This window comes from Fusarium sambucinum, chromosome III (genome assembly GCF_050947815.1).
Source record: "Fusarium sambucinum isolate potato_lamoka chromosome III, whole genome shotgun sequence".
Lineage (NCBI taxonomy): Eukaryota > Fungi > Ascomycota > Sordariomycetes > Hypocreales > Nectriaceae > Fusarium > Fusarium sambucinum.
In genome coordinates this window covers 8138279-8157188 of record NC_139292.1, presented here as the reverse complement: position 1 = coordinate 8157188, position 18910 = coordinate 8138279, and the positions used below count along the sequence as shown (strand labels likewise).

At 46.2% G+C, this 18910-nt stretch overlaps 10 protein-coding genes across 10 annotated transcripts; 3 read left to right on the top strand and 7 right to left on the bottom strand.

Annotated features, from left to right (window-relative positions):
* Positions 1–90: 90 nt before the first annotated feature.
* FSST1_012937 (uncharacterized protein) lies at positions 91–2126 on the bottom strand (the record flags this gene model as incomplete). Its single annotated transcript, XM_083236206.1, has 4 exons — positions 91–1216; positions 1264–1818; positions 1869–1893; positions 1943–2126. 4 exons carry the CDS (start codon positions 2124–2126, stop codon positions 91–93), a joined length of 1890 nt encoding a protein of 629 aa, XP_083082633.1.
* A 1112-nt stretch (positions 2127–3238) lies between these two features.
* FSST1_012936 (uncharacterized protein) lies at positions 3239–3699 on the top strand (the record flags this gene model as incomplete). Its single annotated transcript, XM_083236205.1, has 2 exons — positions 3239–3353; positions 3404–3699. The coding sequence occupies 2 exons, from the start codon at positions 3239–3241 to the stop codon at positions 3697–3699; spliced, it is 411 nt and encodes a 136-aa protein (XP_083082632.1).
* A 174-nt stretch (positions 3700–3873) lies between these two features.
* FSST1_012935 (aromatic prenyltransferase) lies at positions 3874–5061 on the bottom strand (the record flags this gene model as incomplete). Its single annotated transcript, XM_083236204.1, has 1 exon — positions 3874–5061. One exon carries the CDS (start codon positions 5059–5061, stop codon positions 3874–3876), a length of 1188 nt encoding a protein of 395 aa, XP_083082631.1.
* Positions 5062–7140: 2079 nt separating this feature from the next.
* FSST1_012934 (uncharacterized protein) lies at positions 7141–7554 on the bottom strand (the record flags this gene model as incomplete). The annotated part of the gene is made up of 1 exon (XM_083236203.1): positions 7141–7554. The coding sequence occupies one exon, from the start codon at positions 7552–7554 to the stop codon at positions 7141–7143; it is 414 nt and encodes a 137-aa protein (XP_083082630.1).
* A 626-nt stretch (positions 7555–8180) lies between these two features.
* FSST1_012933 (FAD-binding oxidoreductase) lies at positions 8181–9716 on the bottom strand (the record flags this gene model as incomplete). The annotated part of the gene is made up of 2 exons (XM_083236202.1): positions 8181–9340; positions 9404–9716. 2 exons carry the CDS (start codon positions 9714–9716, stop codon positions 8181–8183), a joined length of 1473 nt encoding a protein of 490 aa, XP_083082629.1.
* Positions 9717–10874: 1158 nt separating this feature from the next.
* On the bottom strand, positions 10875–11723 carry FSST1_012932 (uncharacterized protein; the record flags this gene model as incomplete). Its single annotated transcript, XM_083236201.1, has 1 exon — positions 10875–11723. One exon carries the CDS (start codon positions 11721–11723, stop codon positions 10875–10877), a length of 849 nt encoding a protein of 282 aa, XP_083082628.1.
* A 403-nt stretch (positions 11724–12126) lies between these two features.
* On the top strand, positions 12127–12983 carry FSST1_012931 (kinase-like domain-containing protein; the record flags this gene model as incomplete). The annotated part of the gene is made up of 3 exons (XM_083236200.1): positions 12127–12346; positions 12454–12786; positions 12841–12983. 3 exons carry the CDS (start codon positions 12127–12129, stop codon positions 12981–12983), a joined length of 696 nt encoding a protein of 231 aa, XP_083082627.1.
* A 273-nt stretch (positions 12984–13256) lies between these two features.
* Positions 13257–14881, bottom strand: FSST1_012930 (major facilitator superfamily domain-containing protein; the record flags this gene model as incomplete). The annotated part of the gene is made up of 4 exons (XM_083236199.1): positions 13257–14321; positions 14372–14423; positions 14472–14590; positions 14639–14881. The coding sequence occupies 4 exons, from the start codon at positions 14879–14881 to the stop codon at positions 13257–13259; spliced, it is 1479 nt and encodes a 492-aa protein (XP_083082626.1).
* Positions 14882–16250: 1369 nt separating this feature from the next.
* Positions 16251–16856, top strand: FSST1_012929 (grpb/dephospho-CoA kinase; the record flags this gene model as incomplete). Its single annotated transcript, XM_083236198.1, has 1 exon — positions 16251–16856. The coding sequence occupies one exon, from the start codon at positions 16251–16253 to the stop codon at positions 16854–16856; it is 606 nt and encodes a 201-aa protein (XP_083082625.1).
* Positions 16857–17038: 182 nt separating this feature from the next.
* Positions 17039–18507, bottom strand: FSST1_012928 (uncharacterized protein; the record flags this gene model as incomplete). The annotated part of the gene is made up of 2 exons (XM_083236197.1): positions 17039–18102; positions 18162–18507. 2 exons carry the CDS (start codon positions 18505–18507, stop codon positions 17039–17041), a joined length of 1410 nt encoding a protein of 469 aa, XP_083082624.1.
* Between the last annotated feature and the right edge of the window lie 403 nt (positions 18508–18910).

The following is an 18910-nucleotide window of genomic DNA, read 5'->3' as shown; positions in this document are numbered from 1 at the left end:
ATATTTATATTGAACTTCTATACTAGTATGTCTAGATTATCTCCTATATTGACTGAAAAGTTAAATGGGTAACTTCAATACAACAAGGGTTCAATTGTCTTCATCGCTCTCATCCTCGTCTGGTACGTCAATGCCAAGCGTCCTCAGATATGCCGCGATTTCTGGCTTCTCCTGCACACATTGCTCAAGAGTGTCTTCATCAAGGGTACTGGCATCAGCACCATGACCCAGTAGTGTCTTCACAGAATCAAGGCTTCCGTCCACAACTGCAATAGATAAAGGCGTATTACCTGAACTGTCCTCAGCCAATACATCGCTGCCAGCCTCAACAAGAGCTTGGAGTGTAGGGTTTTCGCCTTCAATCTCTGCGGCTAGATGCAAGGCTGTCCGTCCGTCACTGTCTTGCGCCTCCAGGTCATCTCCACGAGCTACCAGCGTGTCAATCAATAGTTTTGGAGCTGCTAGATGCGCAGCAAGGTGCAGCGGAGTATACCCAGGAGTGAAACATCTCCATCGCTCTTCATCTTGTTCGCATTCGTCATAACTAGATTCGCTCTGGTACGGCCATGCTTCAGCTGCTTGCAAGTATGACTCAATCGACCCTCTTCGGGACGAAAGACGTATGAAATCGTCAACGAACGTCCCTGGGGTGGTTGTTGCTAAACTGGGGCTTAGCATCCTGGCGGCATACCACAGATATCTGTTCTGTTGCAGGCGTTGTTTGAGAGCGGATGACGATGTGGAGGCACCTTGGGCGAAGGTGTCGGACGACAGATATCGCATGAAGGCAGTAATACCTCGTTTCTCGTAGTCGATATTGAAGATGATGCGTTTCATCCAATCGCCGAAAAGTGGTGAGATAATCCGTATGGACTCATCATCTTCACCAAAGTGGACAAGGCCTCGGCAACCTCGAACAACCTCTGCAGCAGTGAAATCGCTCTCACCATTCCTGATCTGCCATGCTTCTAAAGCTTGGAGTGCCATGGGAATTGTGAAGATATAGCCAGCTTCAGAGCCTTTAATCACGTGGTATAGAACGCATAAAACTATGTCATTCCACTGCGAAGTGAACATCTGTATTGCAACCCCTTTGCAGAATACATCTGTCTTGTCTGAGGCAGACAAGCCTCTGGACGCACTCAGTATCTGATCCAGACTGGCCAGGAGATCTGGTGTAGACATTTCGACAGGCCAAGCCGGGATAGGAAGAAAGCTATTGAGAGTTAGTATCCCCATGTAAATATCAAGCAAGGTACTTACAGGCCATCAGAGACTTGGGTCAGATCATGACTCAGTTGCCAACGGCGTGAGGACAAGTCTTTAGCTGAAATGTCTCGGATTGTCTGAATGAAGTACACACCCACGTCCATGCCATCTGCTCTGGAAGGGATATCAAGAACTTGATGTGACGCTGCGAATCCAGCAGGGGGCGCGTTTCGGCTTGTGAATAGAACCCAGAAGACTGGGTCTGAACCACTCGGAGTCATGGCAAGCATTAAATCCTCCAAAGCCGACGTGGTGATGCTGTTGGCACCATCGAATATGACGAATACCTTACCAAATTCCGACACGACAAGGTGGAGAAGTTTGTAGAACTCATCGTCGTCAGGATACGGGATGTCAGCCATCTTCACTAGCTGGTCCAGAACACCTGATGTGTTTGGCAGCTGTGATACAAGCTGTCTAAGAACTGATGTTAAAGCATGGCCGAAATCGGCGAGATTATACTGCTTATGGTTCTGTTGGAATTCGACGCAAGCAACCGCATTGCTTTTGGCTTCTTGAGTTTGTTGCACGTGCTCGGCGAGGCGGGAGCTGCGGTTGTGATTAGCAAGTAGCTTTCGGCTTCTTGAGGATCAACTTACCATAGGAACGTTTTACCGGTCGCAGCTAAAAAGACATTAGCTGGAGTGATTATTCAGTTTCACATCACACTTACATGGCCCATGAAGCCACAACAGGGGCGGATGTTGACTGTGCAGCCAGTCTTTCGTTCTTGAGTCGTCGAGAAACCAGAAGCATGATCCTGGAATTTGCACGCGCTTGAGATGTTTGCGCCAGCTTTCGGATAGATCACCAGGACAGAGTCTCCTGAGCAGCTGATTTCTTTCGACGTTGGTCATCTCGATGTAGCCGTCGCTGTGAGTAGGGTTGGTGTTAAGGTGATTGTAGTTTGGTAAGAAGAAAAAGGCACGGCTCTCTGAATTGTCGGCCTTGGCTCTGCTGACATGTCCTTTCTTGGGGGCCGGAGGTACTGTAATACCACTATCATAGTGGGGCTATGCATGTGCAAAAGTGCCTGGCGGCCCGGACCGGAACATCGCCCCCTCAATCGGAGATAAACTGAGGCTGAGTAGCGGATCAAACGTCTTTAACCGCCATCCTTCATAATATCGTATCATTTAGAAATGCTGACAGCATGAGACCTTGTGACCCTGAAGATCTTTATAGTAAACTTGGCCGCTTGTAGTAATTGCCGAACGTTTTTAGTAACTGCCGAATTCCATATTATCTATTTTAGGGAAGTGTGTTGACAATTCAGTGACCAGCAGCGACGAATTAACTCATTCAAGCCGAATTTCCGCCTCGGCGTAAGATTCCAGCTGAGTGAGCAGGGATAACTAGGTACGGCACAAATGTCGACCTCAACGCTTATTGGCGGTATCGTATACGCCGCAGCCATGCTCTATGCTGTTGGGCATAGTTGTCAACTCAAAGGATTAAAGATCCCAGTAGCAAATAGAAAGAGAAAATGGCATGACTTGTATTCTTCAGCTTTGAGGTTATTCTGCTAAACCACATTTCTATTAACTATTTTGCCTTGTTAACTGTTTACTGGGCTTAGGAGCACTCAGTTTAGTTTCTCAAATATCACGTAGAATGCAATAGCACATTATATAACCTTCCAGTCTACTATCATCCGGCTGCAGCTATATGTTACTGACAAGGCGTAGGGCGTTATTTTTAAACATCGCATAATGCCTCTTTTATCTATCCCCACTGTCTTGCATGTGTGAACTGCAGTGAGATGATCCCAGCCTATCTGTAATGTTAAGTTGCCGGACCAATTGTCTTTCTGGGGAACTGCAGTTGCTGGTTTAGATGGTCAAATAATAAAGGAGGAAAGAGACAAGATCATTGAGGTATTCATACATATAAAAGATGCCGCTGTTTCGCCAAAAGTCGAGTGAGTTTCAACACCAAACAATCAAGCCTCATTCACTGTCTATCCAATATGCACCCTCTCCGTAACATTCTCCTTCTGATCAGTCTCTCAGGAGCAGCTCAAGCTGCTCTTGCAGGTGCACCATCTACCGAGAGTTCTGGTGTCGAAGTCGCGGAGTCGAATGGTATGACATCCACATTGCTAAATACATCACACCCGGACTAACATCTTCAGGTTCCGAAGCGCAGCCACCTCAGTTGTTCCAGCGTGAGGATGACGAGGAGGAAGACGATGACGAGGCAGGTTTGACAGGCAATGATGGCGCTGCTGTGTTGGCAGAGCTTGACTCTCGAGCACCACGTGTTAAGTGCTTAACCAGGGGTCGACCTAAGAAAAACTGCTATCACTCGCAATGCCCCGGAAACAAGCAGTGCAAGGTCAACGCAAAAGGAAATTGTGTTTTCAAATACACGCAGAAGAAGAGGCCATTTGGTTGTAGCCAGTGTCTCTGCTACAGGTCTAGTATCTAAATAGCAAGGGCTATAAGATATTTCTGAGTTGGATATTCAACACCACCTATTTCCCAATACTATAGGGTCACTTTATGAGATTTTCTTTCTATTCTTTCCAATTCTACTTCCGGTGCCGTTCTAGAGATCATTTCCAATTACCACAAAGTAATGCTATTAGTCTGAAAGCTTGTTTCATGCTCTATATAATTGAGGATTTATATACGAGGTCATAGACAAATTGTGACCCTGAAGCGCTACTGCAAGGTAGGTTTGTGCCCCCGTCCTCGTTTCTAGACAACTAGGCGACGTCAAAGCTCTCAATGTACTGAGATACGCTTCAGAATAACGCCCACGGTCGTTGTCTTCCAAATGCCCCAGAAGCCCTAGGGCAGCTTGCAAATCGCTCTTGGCGTAGTGTCGAATAGACATATAGACCTTCACAACAGGAATTGGTGACTTGGGTGCGACGTCGAGGTTAAAAAGAATGCCACATGTTTGGTGATTCATGGCTGGTAACTCTGTTTGAGGTGAAGTGCTTGGATCAAGGCCAAACGTTCGTTTCCACAAGTCAAAAAGAAGTTCCAGAGATTTTTCGGATCCAGATCGTAATCCGCCAGTTGTCATGACACTTTGAACAAAGTTGAACGACGTATGTGCTGACCTTGCATAAATCTTCATACGCGAAGACTCCGGTGCAACACAGTCGATTGCAAACATGAAAGGCCGGAGGTCATGCCCATCCTCATGGTCGGAGAGATAAGATTCGACATGCTTCAATGATTCAAGATTTGGGCGTCCCAAGCGTTCGATAGCACCATGTATCTGGTCCCATGCACTATTCTCGGGCGTCTCCACTGGAAGGAAATACGCTTTGACTGTTAAACGACCATGGAGCATCTCCAAGGCAACAAAAACAGTCGAATTGCCTACTGTATCTCCAGATGCAGATGCGGCTGGTGTTCCAGGACCTAAGAGCTCGTGCCAAAAATAATCGAACCAAGTGAGGTCCAACTCGGGCATGACTTTGGCAAGGTTGTGCAAAAGGGTTCGCGTGGCAGCTTGGTTGAGCGGATCATGCCTGGTCCCTGCATAGGGACCAATAGGCTCAATACTGTAACGAATCTCGGGTTTACCAGTTCCAGAGCTCCACTTCCAACTGTACTCAATAGGAGAATGATCGTCAGTCATGAAGCTCTTCCAGAGTGCCGTGGTGGAACATGGCCTGGGACCCATGTGAGGGATCATCCATCGGTATAAGAACAACAGGCCTTCATATTGCTCGTTAAGACCGTAATCAGCGTGCGTAAGAAGGGTTACGATGTGCTGTCCAAGCGTTTTCCACCACCAATCTTCATCTCCGGAGAAAGGCGGCAACCACATATTGAGAGTTTTCCAAGCGGCCGTATGAGATGGCGCAAGAATTTGGGCTTGTTTGAATTGAGACATGGCAAAGGTTCAAAGAATGTGTGGTAAGTTGAACTATGATGATGTGAATGATGATTCCAAGGTCGTGTATGTCCCTCGTTCTCGTCTTTTGTGAAGTCAAAGTAAAAGATGAGTGAAGTGCTTGATTGCTTGCTATAAATTGACTTCGTTTTGGAATATATGTATAAGAACAAAATATATAGATAATAAGAAGCCAGTAGGCGGTGGTAGAAGGGAGTGTCTGTCTCGTATCTCCACAATATTCCAACCGATATCACGACTAGATGTAGCAAACTGATCCAGAGATGTATACGTAGGTCCGAATGGTGACTGTGGCATTTGATGTCAGCTTATGTGATATCTTGTGAGGAGTTGAAGACGATATATGCATTCACTATCTTTTCAAACTTTCATGGAGCGTAGCAGTATCTAGGTACAAGGGTAGAATCAGTGGCAATCTTGTTTACACGCGGGCTGACGTTTCAACTGGCCATTTGAATCATGTCTCAGTCCAACAGCGTGAGCCGCATGATTAGTGTGTTGAGAGAAGAGGCATCCTACACACATGTCGGGTTTGCTGTATAATGCACACACGCTGCTAAGAAAGGTGTTGCGTTGCGTTGCATACACACCTCTTGTCATGTCTCACAGGGGCTTATGTGTCAACTACTGCAGTCAACACAAGGTTATATGTAAGGATTAGAAGATCTCAAGTCGACCTCACTCGAGTAACAGGGGAGTGGAAACTCTAGTTCCGTCCTTACCTTGAACGCCGTGAGAATCTTGGCGTAGTGCATGATTTCGCTTCTTTCGGAAGACATGTGGCGCAATTTGCGGTACACTGCGGCTTTAATGTCATCCAACCGAAAGCGAACTGGTTCCACTACTTGATGATGGGAGGAAATCCTGCGATGATGCAGCAATGGCGATTACTTTAATTCCTGAACTTGATTACGTTTCTTTTGCGCTTTTCACCGATTGCTTGATGATTATAGGGACAAGAGATGTAATTCGCTTACTACCATCTTCCGGTATTGGAGTCATTGGCCGCTGTAAGCATAATGGACAAAATTGAGGTTCGGCTTATGCGACTTGGACAAGACTCTTAGGTTGACTTAGGAGGCCAAGTCTTCCTGTCCAACTACCAGTTGGGATTGATAAAGACTGAGGCTTTAGTAACCCAGTCTAGAGTAATCTCGTAATCATTTGAAAGTGCCTTACTAATTCGGAGAAATGATTCCACGGCATTTTGCTCCGAGTTTGTGTTTAGAAAGTCTGTTAAAAACAAAAGGCGACAAATAAACCGAAACATCTTACACGGCATTCTTATACCAGAGTTTGAGGGACAATTATTTAATTGCGTTACCATCATATACAGAGACAGAATTCAAAATAAAGTAATCCTATAATCAACCACTAATCATTTCTTCTACTTTTGATCAAATCTGCGAATGCCTGTAAATTCGCAACCCCAACAACCTGCGTAAAAGCCAAGTCCGCACCACAATCTCTCTTGGTCCAGTTCCTCAATTCCACTGATACCAAAGAGTGTAAACCACAATCAATCAGACTGCGCGTGGGCGTGACGTCCTCATGTGATGGACGCAACCTTGTGTACCAGAGTGTCAAGTAAATCAACCCCTTCAATCATACCCAGGCCATTAGGAGTGGTGTTCTGGTTGTTCGATACAACGCTCTTAGATTGGCTATGACATAGATCCGACACGTAGCGAGACCTTCCATCTAGAGAGTAGGCCTCCCCGTCGCTTGCTTCGTCCAAGACGAAATATATACCTCTCGAGTCCCGATTGAGGCCAGATGCTGACCCAATGATAGCCCCAGCAATTAGAGAATAAACTTGCTGTATGGAAACATGAAATACGAGCTTGTCAACGGGCTGGTCTCGCATCCCCTCCGAACTACGTAGCCAACATCGTCCACGACGGGAAGGATGACAGAAACGATGTGCATCCCGTTCTGAGTTCTCCATTGTGCAAAGGCATCAAGTAAAGACGATTTCTGGCAGTAAATGGATTAGCCAATGTTCCCTACTACATTGACACCGGGTTCAAAAGCGACAAAGAAGTCTAGGTCGGGGACAAGATGGTGCAGGTTCCAGGCTGCGTCAACTTTAGGTCGGTTGATGTCTTGCCAGTCTTGAAATGTGGCGTTCAAGAATAGTGATTCGCGAAGATGCATAGCCCCATGAATGATTTCCTTGATCGTTGGAAGGTCGCTGATAGAAGCGATCGCAGACGAAATGCTTTCTCGGGAACTGACCTCGCAAGTTACTACGCGAACGTGAATGCCGCCGGGCGATGAATTGTAGTGCCTGACAAACTCTGGCATTTCGAGACTTGAACAAGCCGATCGGCCAGACAGAACAATGTTCGAAGCGCCATTCTGCAGCATCCAAGGGACAAGCGATTTACCAATACCACATGTCATCGCTTATGTTATACGGTCATTCTTCATCGCCAGGAGCAGAGGTCTCCCATCGCGATTATACTTTATCTGTGCAGTTTTTAGAGTCGCCCTTAGTTTCTCCGCCAGGCAAATTCAGCACCTGTCTCTCTCAACCATCGAGATATATAAAGTATGGATAAGAAGCAAACTGACCGAGCAAAGAAGGCCGGATATCAGACGCATGTCTCAAAGCTTGCATATGACAGAGAGCCTTTGGAAGATGGACAAGCGTCGCTACTATGAATTGGTAATCGCCAACAAGCAAAGAAGGTTGTCTTGTTCTTTTATGGGGGTGGTTATACGGCCCCTATAACGACAGGAAATTTCGACTGGTGTTGGTGTGCCCACATTTCTACTATCTAGTCGGTGTGTAGAATATAGCATGCGTCACAGGGCACTGTCAAGTTACATTAACGTAGTAGAAAATCTCTCCATAGCTTGCCTGTATAGGTTTATTGTGATAGTTAATGTTGAATGATGTCTATCTAAAAGATTTATAAGAAAAGAAGATCTATGGTCTAATCCCGAAACTCGAATCAGGCCTCAGTAGCGCCTGTGTACAGTAGAGTCTACCATCTGCATTGAAAGATGCCTAACGATATCCCAACTCAAGACGTGGCTGGTTTGACGTATTGAGGGGTCGAAAAAATATCGTCAGGGTCAATCTTCGCCTTGATTTGCTCTAGTCTCGGCAAGTTTGCACCCCAATACCTCTCTTGTGCTTTCTTTCCGTGGGCGAGGCTGGCGACGCCAACGTATGACATGTAGTCATCAGGCTTGTTGTTTTGAAGTTTCATAACAGCCTCATTGATGAATTTGATAGTCTTGTCCGAAGTCTCACCGGTGGATGATGCATAAGCCGTCATAAAATATATGCTGTCTCGATGCGGAAAAGCAGTCGCATCCGACGCTACTTCGTTGGTCTTACCACCAGTAAGATCGAACTGGAAAGACCATGTAGCTGAGTCAGAGTCGGCAGAGAAGATATAATCCAGCCATGCATCAACTGAAGCATTGGCAGGCACATTCTGGCGGTTAACTCCCATATCCTGAGTGTAAAAGTAGGCTGGCGCATTGGTTTTCCCAGCGTGACCAAAGACTTCCTCGGTGTAATCTATCCACGACAAATTGGGTGTAATAGTGGTTGACGTAGTTTTGGGTAGGCGGCTTTCTAACTTCATAGAGTTAAACTCTTCCTCTGTTCCGAAGAAAGCTCCGTCGAATAGAAACGAGGTACGGCTCAATCGTGTGGTACCTCCCATACTTAGAGAGAGTTTCGGATCCTGGACGATGGTATGATAGGCCTTGACAGCTTCCTTCAGGAAAGAGGGATCGTCAGAGGTAAAGTTAAAGGTGTAGGACAGAACCGTTTCGGGCTCTGGCATCGTTTGGAAGGTATACTCGGTGGCAATACCAAAGCTTGCGCCCGCCCCTCTCATGGCCCAGAATATGTCTGAGTTTATGCTCTCAGAGGCTCTGGTGACTGTACCATTAGCAAGGACTACCTCGATCTCTCGCACAGCATCAATAGAGAGGCCGTTCTTGCGGGACGAGTAGCCCATACCGCCCACCATGATATGACCTCCGATTCCGACTGTGGGTGATGCGCCATGTGGGAAGTACCTGCCACCATTCTGATGCAGAAATCGTGCAACATCCTTAAGCAAGAGTCCTGAGCCGAAGACTGCTATGCCAGTTTTTCCATCGATCTCACGCTTAGCGAAGTTGGCCATGTCAACAACGACAGCGTCGTCAGCTCCTCCGAGACCTGGTAAATAAGATTTGTAATTAGAAGATGTTGGCATAATGAAGAGAGCTCGTATATACTAACAACGGTTGATGAAATCGCGGCCGCCTCCACGTGCTTGGACCTTGCGATCATACTTTCCAGCACAAGAGACAATTTCAGAGACTTCTCCTGTGCTGTTTGGGTATACAACAGCAGACGCGTTGTATTGAAGATTCAAATTGAAGGGTATCAGGCTTTTGGTGACATATTCAGGTTCGGATGGAAAGTGCACTCGTGCTTCGTCCCCATGCAAAGCTTCTTTTAGGCAAGACAGGAGATCTTGTCTCCTTTCCTGCAAAGAGCTTGCCTGACTGATCCAGAAATAGAGCACACATATTTTGCGAAGTAATGCCATAATCCTTATAATTGAGTGTAGTTGTAATGATGGTTATCTGCTGTTGTTTTCGGGATAAGAAGCGTCTTTTTATATTCTTTCTTATATCTTTTAATTTACACGCATGATCAAGCTAGTTGATCTGATAAGATCAATCGGTTGCCAAGCCTCATCGACGTTGCCAGTCTCGTATTATCACCCTTGGATGAGGCTTAGCTATAGGTTCTATTGGGCGTCTCGTAAAAGCTGTGGCATTGACGCGAGCGGTGAGTGCCTATCAATGAACTAACAAGTAACGCTCCTTTGGTTTTTTGTTCCATAAATAGCTGAGGCATCTTTATCGGACATTCGGACTGTCCTTGGGCCGGTAATGTGTCTCCTTTATTACCTCCGCCCCTATTGAAATTTCGCCCGATCTCGTATCTTGTCCAATAAATTCCTAGCCTGTTTCAAATCCCGGTCAAAATAAAATCGGTCCTACAATGCATCGAGAATAGAAACAGTCCAAGATGACACTGATGAGACCCATACCAGTAAACACCGTGATGTGGGAGCTTTAGTTAGCTGAGGAACGACCTGGACAATACGATACTAGATCTATTTCTCAAACTTGAACGAAAATGTATAATGCTATGATAGTGCAAGTGCTTCATTTCTCTCTTGTTACGTAGCGTTAATGGGAAAGGTGAGAGTAGATCCAAGAATCCATACGCTAGGATGTGAATATGCCCTTGGATACCATTTATTCCTTGGTCGCGTCTCGTTGTTTTTGACGTATCAGGTTCAGTGTGATCATGGCCCTCTCAATCTATGGGGCTTTAATCGCTGACAATTGTTGTCTAGTTCGTGCATGTAATCAGTTCGACCGAAAGAAGGACCGTTCGTTTCATGTCATTCGTAGGGTTCGAGATGAAGGGATTCGTTATTTATGCACGGTGTATCCATGAAAGCAAGACGACTGTGCAACGTGAAGGAAGTAAACGACAAGATAGGAAGAAAGAATCACTACATTGCCTATTAACTATATCTTGACGGAATAACTTGAAGCCTCTTTCAGCAATCAAATTTATTAATCTAACCCAAGTTGACTGCGAATAATAACCAAATATTGCATCTAATAAAAGCTATGACAGGTTATTTCTCCCAGCAACTATCCCATGCGACGTCTTTCGAGTTTATTCATGAGTTGCTCATGTTATTCATGTCGTCCATGTCGCCATATCCAATGAGTTCCTGTTGCATTTGATCTACCCTGTCGTCTTCCCACTTGTCAAGCCATTTGTCAAATGTCAATAGTTTCTTGTTTGACCCCGACCCCCAAGGCCCTAACTTTTTTGTCTCAGACTGAGGCTGGTATAAAGGCCCGCATGCATCGACAATGCGGAGCATGCTCTCATCCATAACCTTTTTCATCCATTGTTTATCGGTACGCTTTGCGTAGATATTATACAGTGCAGGTAAGTGTATAACATCATTGACGCAGTACTGCATTGTCTTGGCGTCTAAGGGGCGACGGGAGAAGATGTCGCTGTGCATGAGAGCCTTTACCTCCCTCTTGGTTTTGGTCCAACGATGGACCTCCATGGCCTTTAGCCACAGATCCTTCTCGACGCATGTGTCAAGCCCGCGAACATAGGTCCTGCCGCCGGCGCGGGAGGCATTCTCGAGGAGCTGTATGTCTGTGATGCCCGCGAGGCGGACCTGGTGGTGAGCCCAGAGAGCGTCAGCGTCATTCCGCACATCCCAGAGACGTTTGGGTGTTTGTGGATCTTCGAGGATCGCTTTGAGGGTTTTCCGGTTAGCACTGGGTGTAGTGAAAGCTAAATTTCCGATAGTCTGGACGTCTATCAAGCCTATTACTCGTGTGGGATGGATAAGTACGGTTATGATGGTAAGGGTTCCGTTACGACTGAGGTTATTGCCCTCAAGGTCCAAATAGAGTGTGCTAGACTGAGAAATCGAGGAAATGAAGCTCAGGAGGTCTGGGATGGATGAGATCAAGGTTGGTGACATTGCAGGAGTAGCCATTTTTCGTGTTAGAGTGTGACTCGCTGATAGCTCAAGTTGCGAAATGCTGGATATTCAGGAGGTATTACAGGGACAAGAAGTGGGCGACCTAGAAGTGCTTTTATAATGTGTGAGAATAAGGTTGTTCTATGATCCCTACTTTTTGTGACAAAACTGCGCAGTGGGTATGCCATCATAATTTGAAAGCTAAAACCATCAAATTGCATCTTTATTATGCACCATCTTGCTTCTTAATGCCCATGCTCAAATATTCAACACTGTGGGGTTGGCTTGTCTAGGCTACCCCGCTTGTATTAACCCAACCATATTGATCGTCAAAGGATCAGATGACGTCTACGTTGACGTCTTTCAAAGTTAACGTACAATTCCGTTGAAAAGTCCGGCCGAATTTATCCCAGCCACCATGCGATTGAGTGATCGAGATGCTGGCCCAGCGATCAATGCAAGGCTCGAGCCATGGGGCCGGACAGTGCTCAGTATCATTTATGCTGACAGGATCGAACCTCAAGTTGCTATTAAAGCTGTCGGCTTCTGGCTAGATGGAAAGATGTACGACCATGCTGCCCTTGCCAAGGACACCAGTGAGGCGTTCAAACGTGAAGCTGCTATATATGATGCTTTGGGTTCGCATAAACACATTCTCAAATTATATGGGGTTCCATATCTTCCAGCTGCTGAAGGCGGAGGATCAGAATCATCATCTAAAGCGAGAGAGAAGCCTGGGCATTAGAACTGGAGAGAGCTCCCCTTGGCAACCTTCGCGAGCGTATCCTCAAGGGCGATGCACTGCCTATGGCTCAACGTCTAAGCACGACCCTCGACCTTGCGGAGACTCTACAGTATATCCACAGCCGAGGCGTGATCTGCGGCGATATCTCAACGCGGAATATACTCCTCTTTGATAACCACCATATTAAACTGAGCGACTTTGCCGGTACCAGTCTTCATGGTATACAGCCAGACATCTTGTTTGCTTGCGAGCCTCGCTACTGGATTCTTTCAACAGATCCTCCAAGTCCAGAAAGAAGCAGGTTCGAGAAGGAGTTATTTGCCCTTGGGACTGGTATTTGTGAAATTACTGAGTGAGCACTACCATATGGCGAGATTGAGATTGAAGAGTTGCAAGAGAAGCTTATGCGAGGGGAGTATCCGCATCTGAGCGAGGATAATCCTGCAAGACATTTCATCCAGGGACTTTGGAACCTGGATTACACTTCTGTTGAAGAGGTTGCCAACGCCCTTCGCAAGCTTGGAAATTAGCTTAGTGCGCCTGAGACAGAAGGAAAAGGTCACAAATATAACAGGGATACTTTGTTCTGTTGATTCTAGAGGGATTTATTGGGAAGTAACTCTACTGTTCTATTAATTGCTATATACCACTTTTTATCCTACCACTCGGAAGATGGATTCATATCTCTTCCGGAGTCTCCGTTAGACAAGAGTGACCATTGATAAACAAGCTATTCTGCTAGACTAGAACAGGGCGTCATTATCCCATGCAGTCGCCTTGTGATTTTTGTCGCCAGTAACTATTCAAGCCACCGCTAAAGCATGCCGCCCTCCGGCAATCTGTTTCTTATGCAATACCCGGATTACAAAAGCAGTTCCTATCAATGCCACTGCCATGGCGACCATGGTAGGATATCCCTTAGGATAGCTCGGCGCCTCAACCTGTTGCCAAATGACCAATGGTAACCAAGCTTGGAAAACATACGCCATCTGGTTCATCGCACCTGTAACGAGGGCTCTTTCCTCATTATCGTCACTGCAGATTTCATGTGCCCAAGCAAAGGTCAACCCGCTGATGCCGCCGCCAAAACCACACAGCATAAAGCACACCCATGTGAAGGCGGTGGGAACCTTCCATACCGTGAGTCCAACGTACGCTACAATCTTGACTAAACCAGAAAAGACAATAGCCGGCCAACGGGCACCACGGAATAGACTATCCGATGTCCACGCGTAGATGAGTGTCGTAACGACGCTGATGACATCGACAATTGTTGGGTAAATATTGACTTCTCGGATTGTATAGCCTTGGGATTTCAACCACAGGGGGAACGCAGGCTGAGAGCTGCCTCCGTTACCGTTATTGAATAGAATGTAAAGCAATACCAGGACATAGATGTGCCAGCTGCTGAAAATCTTCTTGAACTTGGCTTTGGTGTATGGTGCTCTCTTTGCTCTACCCTCGAGTTCCATACGTCGTTTCGCAAGCGCAATCTCTTCTGGAGTAAAGTACCATGCCTTGGTAATCTCAGGTACGTCAGGCAGGAAGAAGAACCCAGAGATGGCGATTGGTAGAGATACAACAGTGTTGGTAATGAACAACCACTGCCATCCGTGGTACCCATGCACGCCATCGAGGTTATGCGAACCAGCCATCAAGTAGCCCGAGACCATAGAACCCACGTTTCCCATGGCATGGAAGAGACATGAACGCTTGGCTAGCTCATCCTTACGGTACCAAGAGCCAACAATGTATTGCATTCCAGGATAGAAGGTACTTTCGGCGAGACCGATAAAGAAGCGAAGAACATAAAGCTGCGTGGCGTTTGTACACTTTATGAGAAGAATGGTTAGAACAGACCAGGTAACCTAGATTTATTTGTCAGTTTCAGTGGTTATGGGCGATCAGAAAGACGTACCTCGCAGGCAGGGATCCAGATGCTTGGTCGGATACGCGTCAATAGCATGTTACTGAATGATTGTTAGCAAGTGTTTATGATAGAATAGGAAGAGTCTTACCTCGGAATTTCTCCGATAACATATCCAACAGTCCAGCATGCCTGCATATAGTTCAACTCATTTCCCCAGAGGCCCATATCCTCCTTCATCCCAGACACAAAGGCATTGTTGATGTTGACCTGTCATGTTAGCACTAACACAACCCTCGACACGGCGTGAAAACCTACCTGATCCAGATATTTGATGAAGTACCCCAGTGAAGCCAATGTCATGAGAGCAAGATCAAGCTTGAAGAGAAATCTCCGTTCCTCGGGGGACTTGTCGAATGTGTCCCAAAGATATGATCTCCAGCTCCTCTTGGGGGTCTCTTGGAGCACGGCCAAAGCTGACGTCTCTGAGTCGGACGAGGCAGCTTGGTCGTTGACATCTCTGACCCTTTCGGTCGAGATTTTCTTTGGGTTTGCTGCCATTATGCCTTGAGCGCATGAGCATAAGATGCAAAGAGACTATCGCAGCTACTAGGTTGATCTTCAGCTTCTTTTAAGGTTATATTTATGCGGGGTATTTTATCATAGTGGTCAATTACGTTCTTCTCGTTTCATCGTTGCACTCTGCTGGATGGAGAAATAACATCGGGCATAAGCCGCTCTACTGTCCGCAATCGCTGTGAAACAGGTGCATAGTTGAGTAGTACTGTAGCAGGTGGCCAATCAGAAGTCCATCGCCACACGACTCATTCTGCACATAAATGGCGTCAAGACTTCTCCTTATCTATATGTAACCAAGAACACTTAGATCAGCATTAACGAATCCAACTGCATAGGTTATGTACTGGCATTAGTACGAAAATTATACAACAACAAGGCTTCTGGTTGGTGGGATGTGTTGACGTGACTGGGACCCAGTATGCTGTGCTTGGCCTCTATCTATTGCCGGGTTATTATTGCGGCAGTCTGGATCCATTCCATATGAAGGCAAGCGCTGTAATACTACTCTTTACGACTCGACTTGTTTTTCTACAGTGCCTGGTCATGACTCAATTCCTCATTAGCATGATTCCTGTATATGCGCTACAGACACGTGCAGATTCTGCAGCGCGTCGAAACACCACCCAAGAAACGAGAGAGCACAAGAATTCAACAATACAGGAGATCTCAGGGTATCTACAATTCTCAGTCACAGGAAGATAAAGTGGCGAATGGTTGATGATTGTTTCACGAGGCGGGCCGGCTCCTAGCAACTGTATAATATGCGACGTGACAAGATTGAACCTCTTGAATAAAACATTGAGTCATGCTTCTATAATTTTTGGGAGTCGCTGGTGAGATCGGCGTTGAGTGTTTAACCTACCCAATCATTCCCAGGCTTGGATTGCGACATAGCACGTCACTTTACCCCGGCGGACCAGGACAAACAACAATATTACAAATGCAACCTTTATCTATCGATCCTTGATTTATTTCTCCCTCAATTCAATCTCACTCCTTGTGTCCCACTCTTGTTATTTATTATTTCTTTTTCGCATTCATAGTCTGTCTTTGTTTGCTGCTTTTTGACCAGCCAGCCATCACTGTAAGCGTCTAGTGCAACATCTCGTATAACAATCAAGCGTCACTACCCAATCAAACACAGATATCATTGTTCAATGCATCGGTCTGAGTCACCATGGAACGGAACAGTGAACGAATCAACAACAAGAGTTACGTGCGGGGCGTCACTTAGCAGAACGCGAAATCATCACCATCAATTTAAATCATTTACTCCAATATAACCATTTTCCAACGCAAATCTGTCATTGCGCGTACATCTCAAAGTTATTCTTTTCATTTGAGATTCATCATGACGATATCTAAGGAAGCCTTGCTCAAAGATTACCAGTTTGATCCTAGTCTGGTTGAACGCATAGGCTTCCGCAAAGTCAAACATACCATTGCCATCGTCGAGCCAGATCCTTCCTGGCCTCAGAAATTTACCCTTACAAAAGCTCGCATTGAAACAACCCTTGGCGATACAGCCATCTCCATCAACCACGTCGGCTCAACCAGCGTCCCAGGCCTTCCCGCAAAAGCAGTCATCGATATTGACCTCACGGTTCGAGATGTCAACGATGAGGCATCGTACGTGCAAGCGCTTGAGAATGTAGGATTCCACTTCTTGGTTAGAGAGCCAGCATGGCATGGACACCGTTTCTTTTGCGACTACGAGCATGTATCAACGAATTTGCACGTCTGGGGCCCGGATTGTCCCGAGGTGGTGAGACACAAGATCTTTACGGATTGGTTGACAAACAATGAGGAGGATCGGAAGCTGTATGAGAACATCAAGCGGGAGGCGTCTAAGGCGAGCATTGCCGGTGGTGAGGATGTAATGGGGTACAATAAGAGGAAGGAGAATGTGATCCAGGAGATTTTACAGAGAGCTTTCAAGGCCTTGGGTTATCTGTAAGGCAGCTCTGACACTGGGAAGACATGAGGCCTCCAGAAACTAACGAAATCATGGCGATATCTTGATGTTAGTGATCCAGCCAGCCATACACGTCACATCATGTCTACGATAGGAAGAGGGATTGATGCATCATGCTGATTTAACTATTGATACAAAAATGAGCCAGTTAAATACCTAAGAGATTATAGTAAAGTCCTTTGCGCTTGAAGATAGACAAACGCCTCCTTTGCTGGCCCGTCATGAATAAAGTCGATCCAAGGAAGGTCTTCTTCCAATATCATATCTCGCATAGACTCCCAAGAGAGATCATTATCCACCATCACATCCCAAAGGTCTCCAACTATGGGGTTCGATACCTCAACCGTCGAGAAGAAGCCCATCATCATTACCCAGATAGCAAACGTCTTGTGATTCATGTTCTGTTCCTGCATCACTGTATAGCTTGTTTCAAATTGTCTCTGAAGCTCTGGTAGTTGTTGTCTTCGTACGGGGTTTCGGGAAAGGGTGGTAAGAAAAGCAAGCATCCCAAGCCTCAGTGCTTCGTCTGTACCAGCGCAATTGTTGTTCGGATCCAGTAACTGCGTCTGGATATTGCTGATCTGAGATTGGAAGTCTGTCCATATTAGATCATTCCTTGTATTCATAGCATCTTTGATATCTCGAGTCAAAGCCTGCAGATTCTGAAAAGCTTCAATCGCCCATGGAGAGTGCACTTTGAGTTTTTGAAGAACATCCGGCGTTATAATTAGTGGCATCGGTAATGGCGGATAGCCATTGTATTCCAGTGCAAGATGCAGTGGCTGACCAGAAGCCAACGCCAGCCTCAGATCAAACTGCTGAATCTTGTAGAGAAGCTTCGCGTCCAGTCCCGTCGGAGCATTGTCTCTGATCAAACACAATCTCCTGACCCCCTCAAGATGTGAGCGTAAGGCTCCAAAGTCCTGCAATAGCTCAGCAGGGAATAGTAGTATCAGGATTGTTATCAATGTTGTTGAGGACTGTTGGCCTGCAGATTGATGTAGATCCCGGTTCAATGAGGAAAGGATGTTGCAGAGTAGCTGCTGGGTCCACGAGGAGAGGCGCGTACTACAGCGGAGATCGTCCACGGCGTACGTGGCGAGGTAGATTGCGCTTAGTAGAGTTTTGTTTTGGTAGAGGAACTGGAAGTCATCGATCATCCAATTTTGGATGTTGAGGCTTGTGTCTAGTGGGTAGACGTTTTCGATAATATTATTATATTTCATGACTACCACGAGCCGGTGTTAGTGATCAGTGACTTCTCATATCATAGTGGGTGTAAATCACCAGTTTGCATTATCGAGGATGGAAACAGTGAAGAGTCAAAGCCAAAATCGTCAACACTCGTATTCAATGACCTGAACAACTGACTGTAAAGACGTTCATTCCGAAAGCTCGAGGTACGGTGTAGCGATGATTCTTTACGACGTATGATGATGGCATCCTTCGTGTCTGGTCCTACACTTTCTCGAGAGTGTACTTCTCTGTTTTTTGCCTTTCTTCTCGAACGTCGAGAGTCTTGGCGTACATTGACACCCTTCATGCACTGACTTCGGATAGCTGCTCGACTAGCAGGGTCTGAAGGGCGACCAGTGCCGTCAACAGCTAGGAAGGTGAAACTGCCTCCTGCCATGGTCGGTTGGTAATGGATAATCTAGCCTGTGTCTCTAACGCTTGTTGTCCCGAGGAGAGAGTTGTGGATTTGCTCCGGAAAGGGAATACAATGTGGTCAAACACCAACCTCAATGCTGACATCTGGATAAGGAGGCAGAGAGGCTTGCTACTGGTTAGAGATAAGGCGGCGTATCCACATTAATCATTAACCAGATTGATGTCCTAATTAGTCCTAGCCTTGTGAGGCGAATCATCCTTCGGGGTTGAATTCCTCCGATCCTAGACACGGTTGATCTTCCTCTCATCCAATTAGCGCGTGATTGTCGCGTTGAACTTTCAGACTAGCCATATTGGGATTGCATTGTGGTCGTCGTTAGATCCGAAAAATCGCACTTGACCAGGAGATTATATTCGATTCGCAG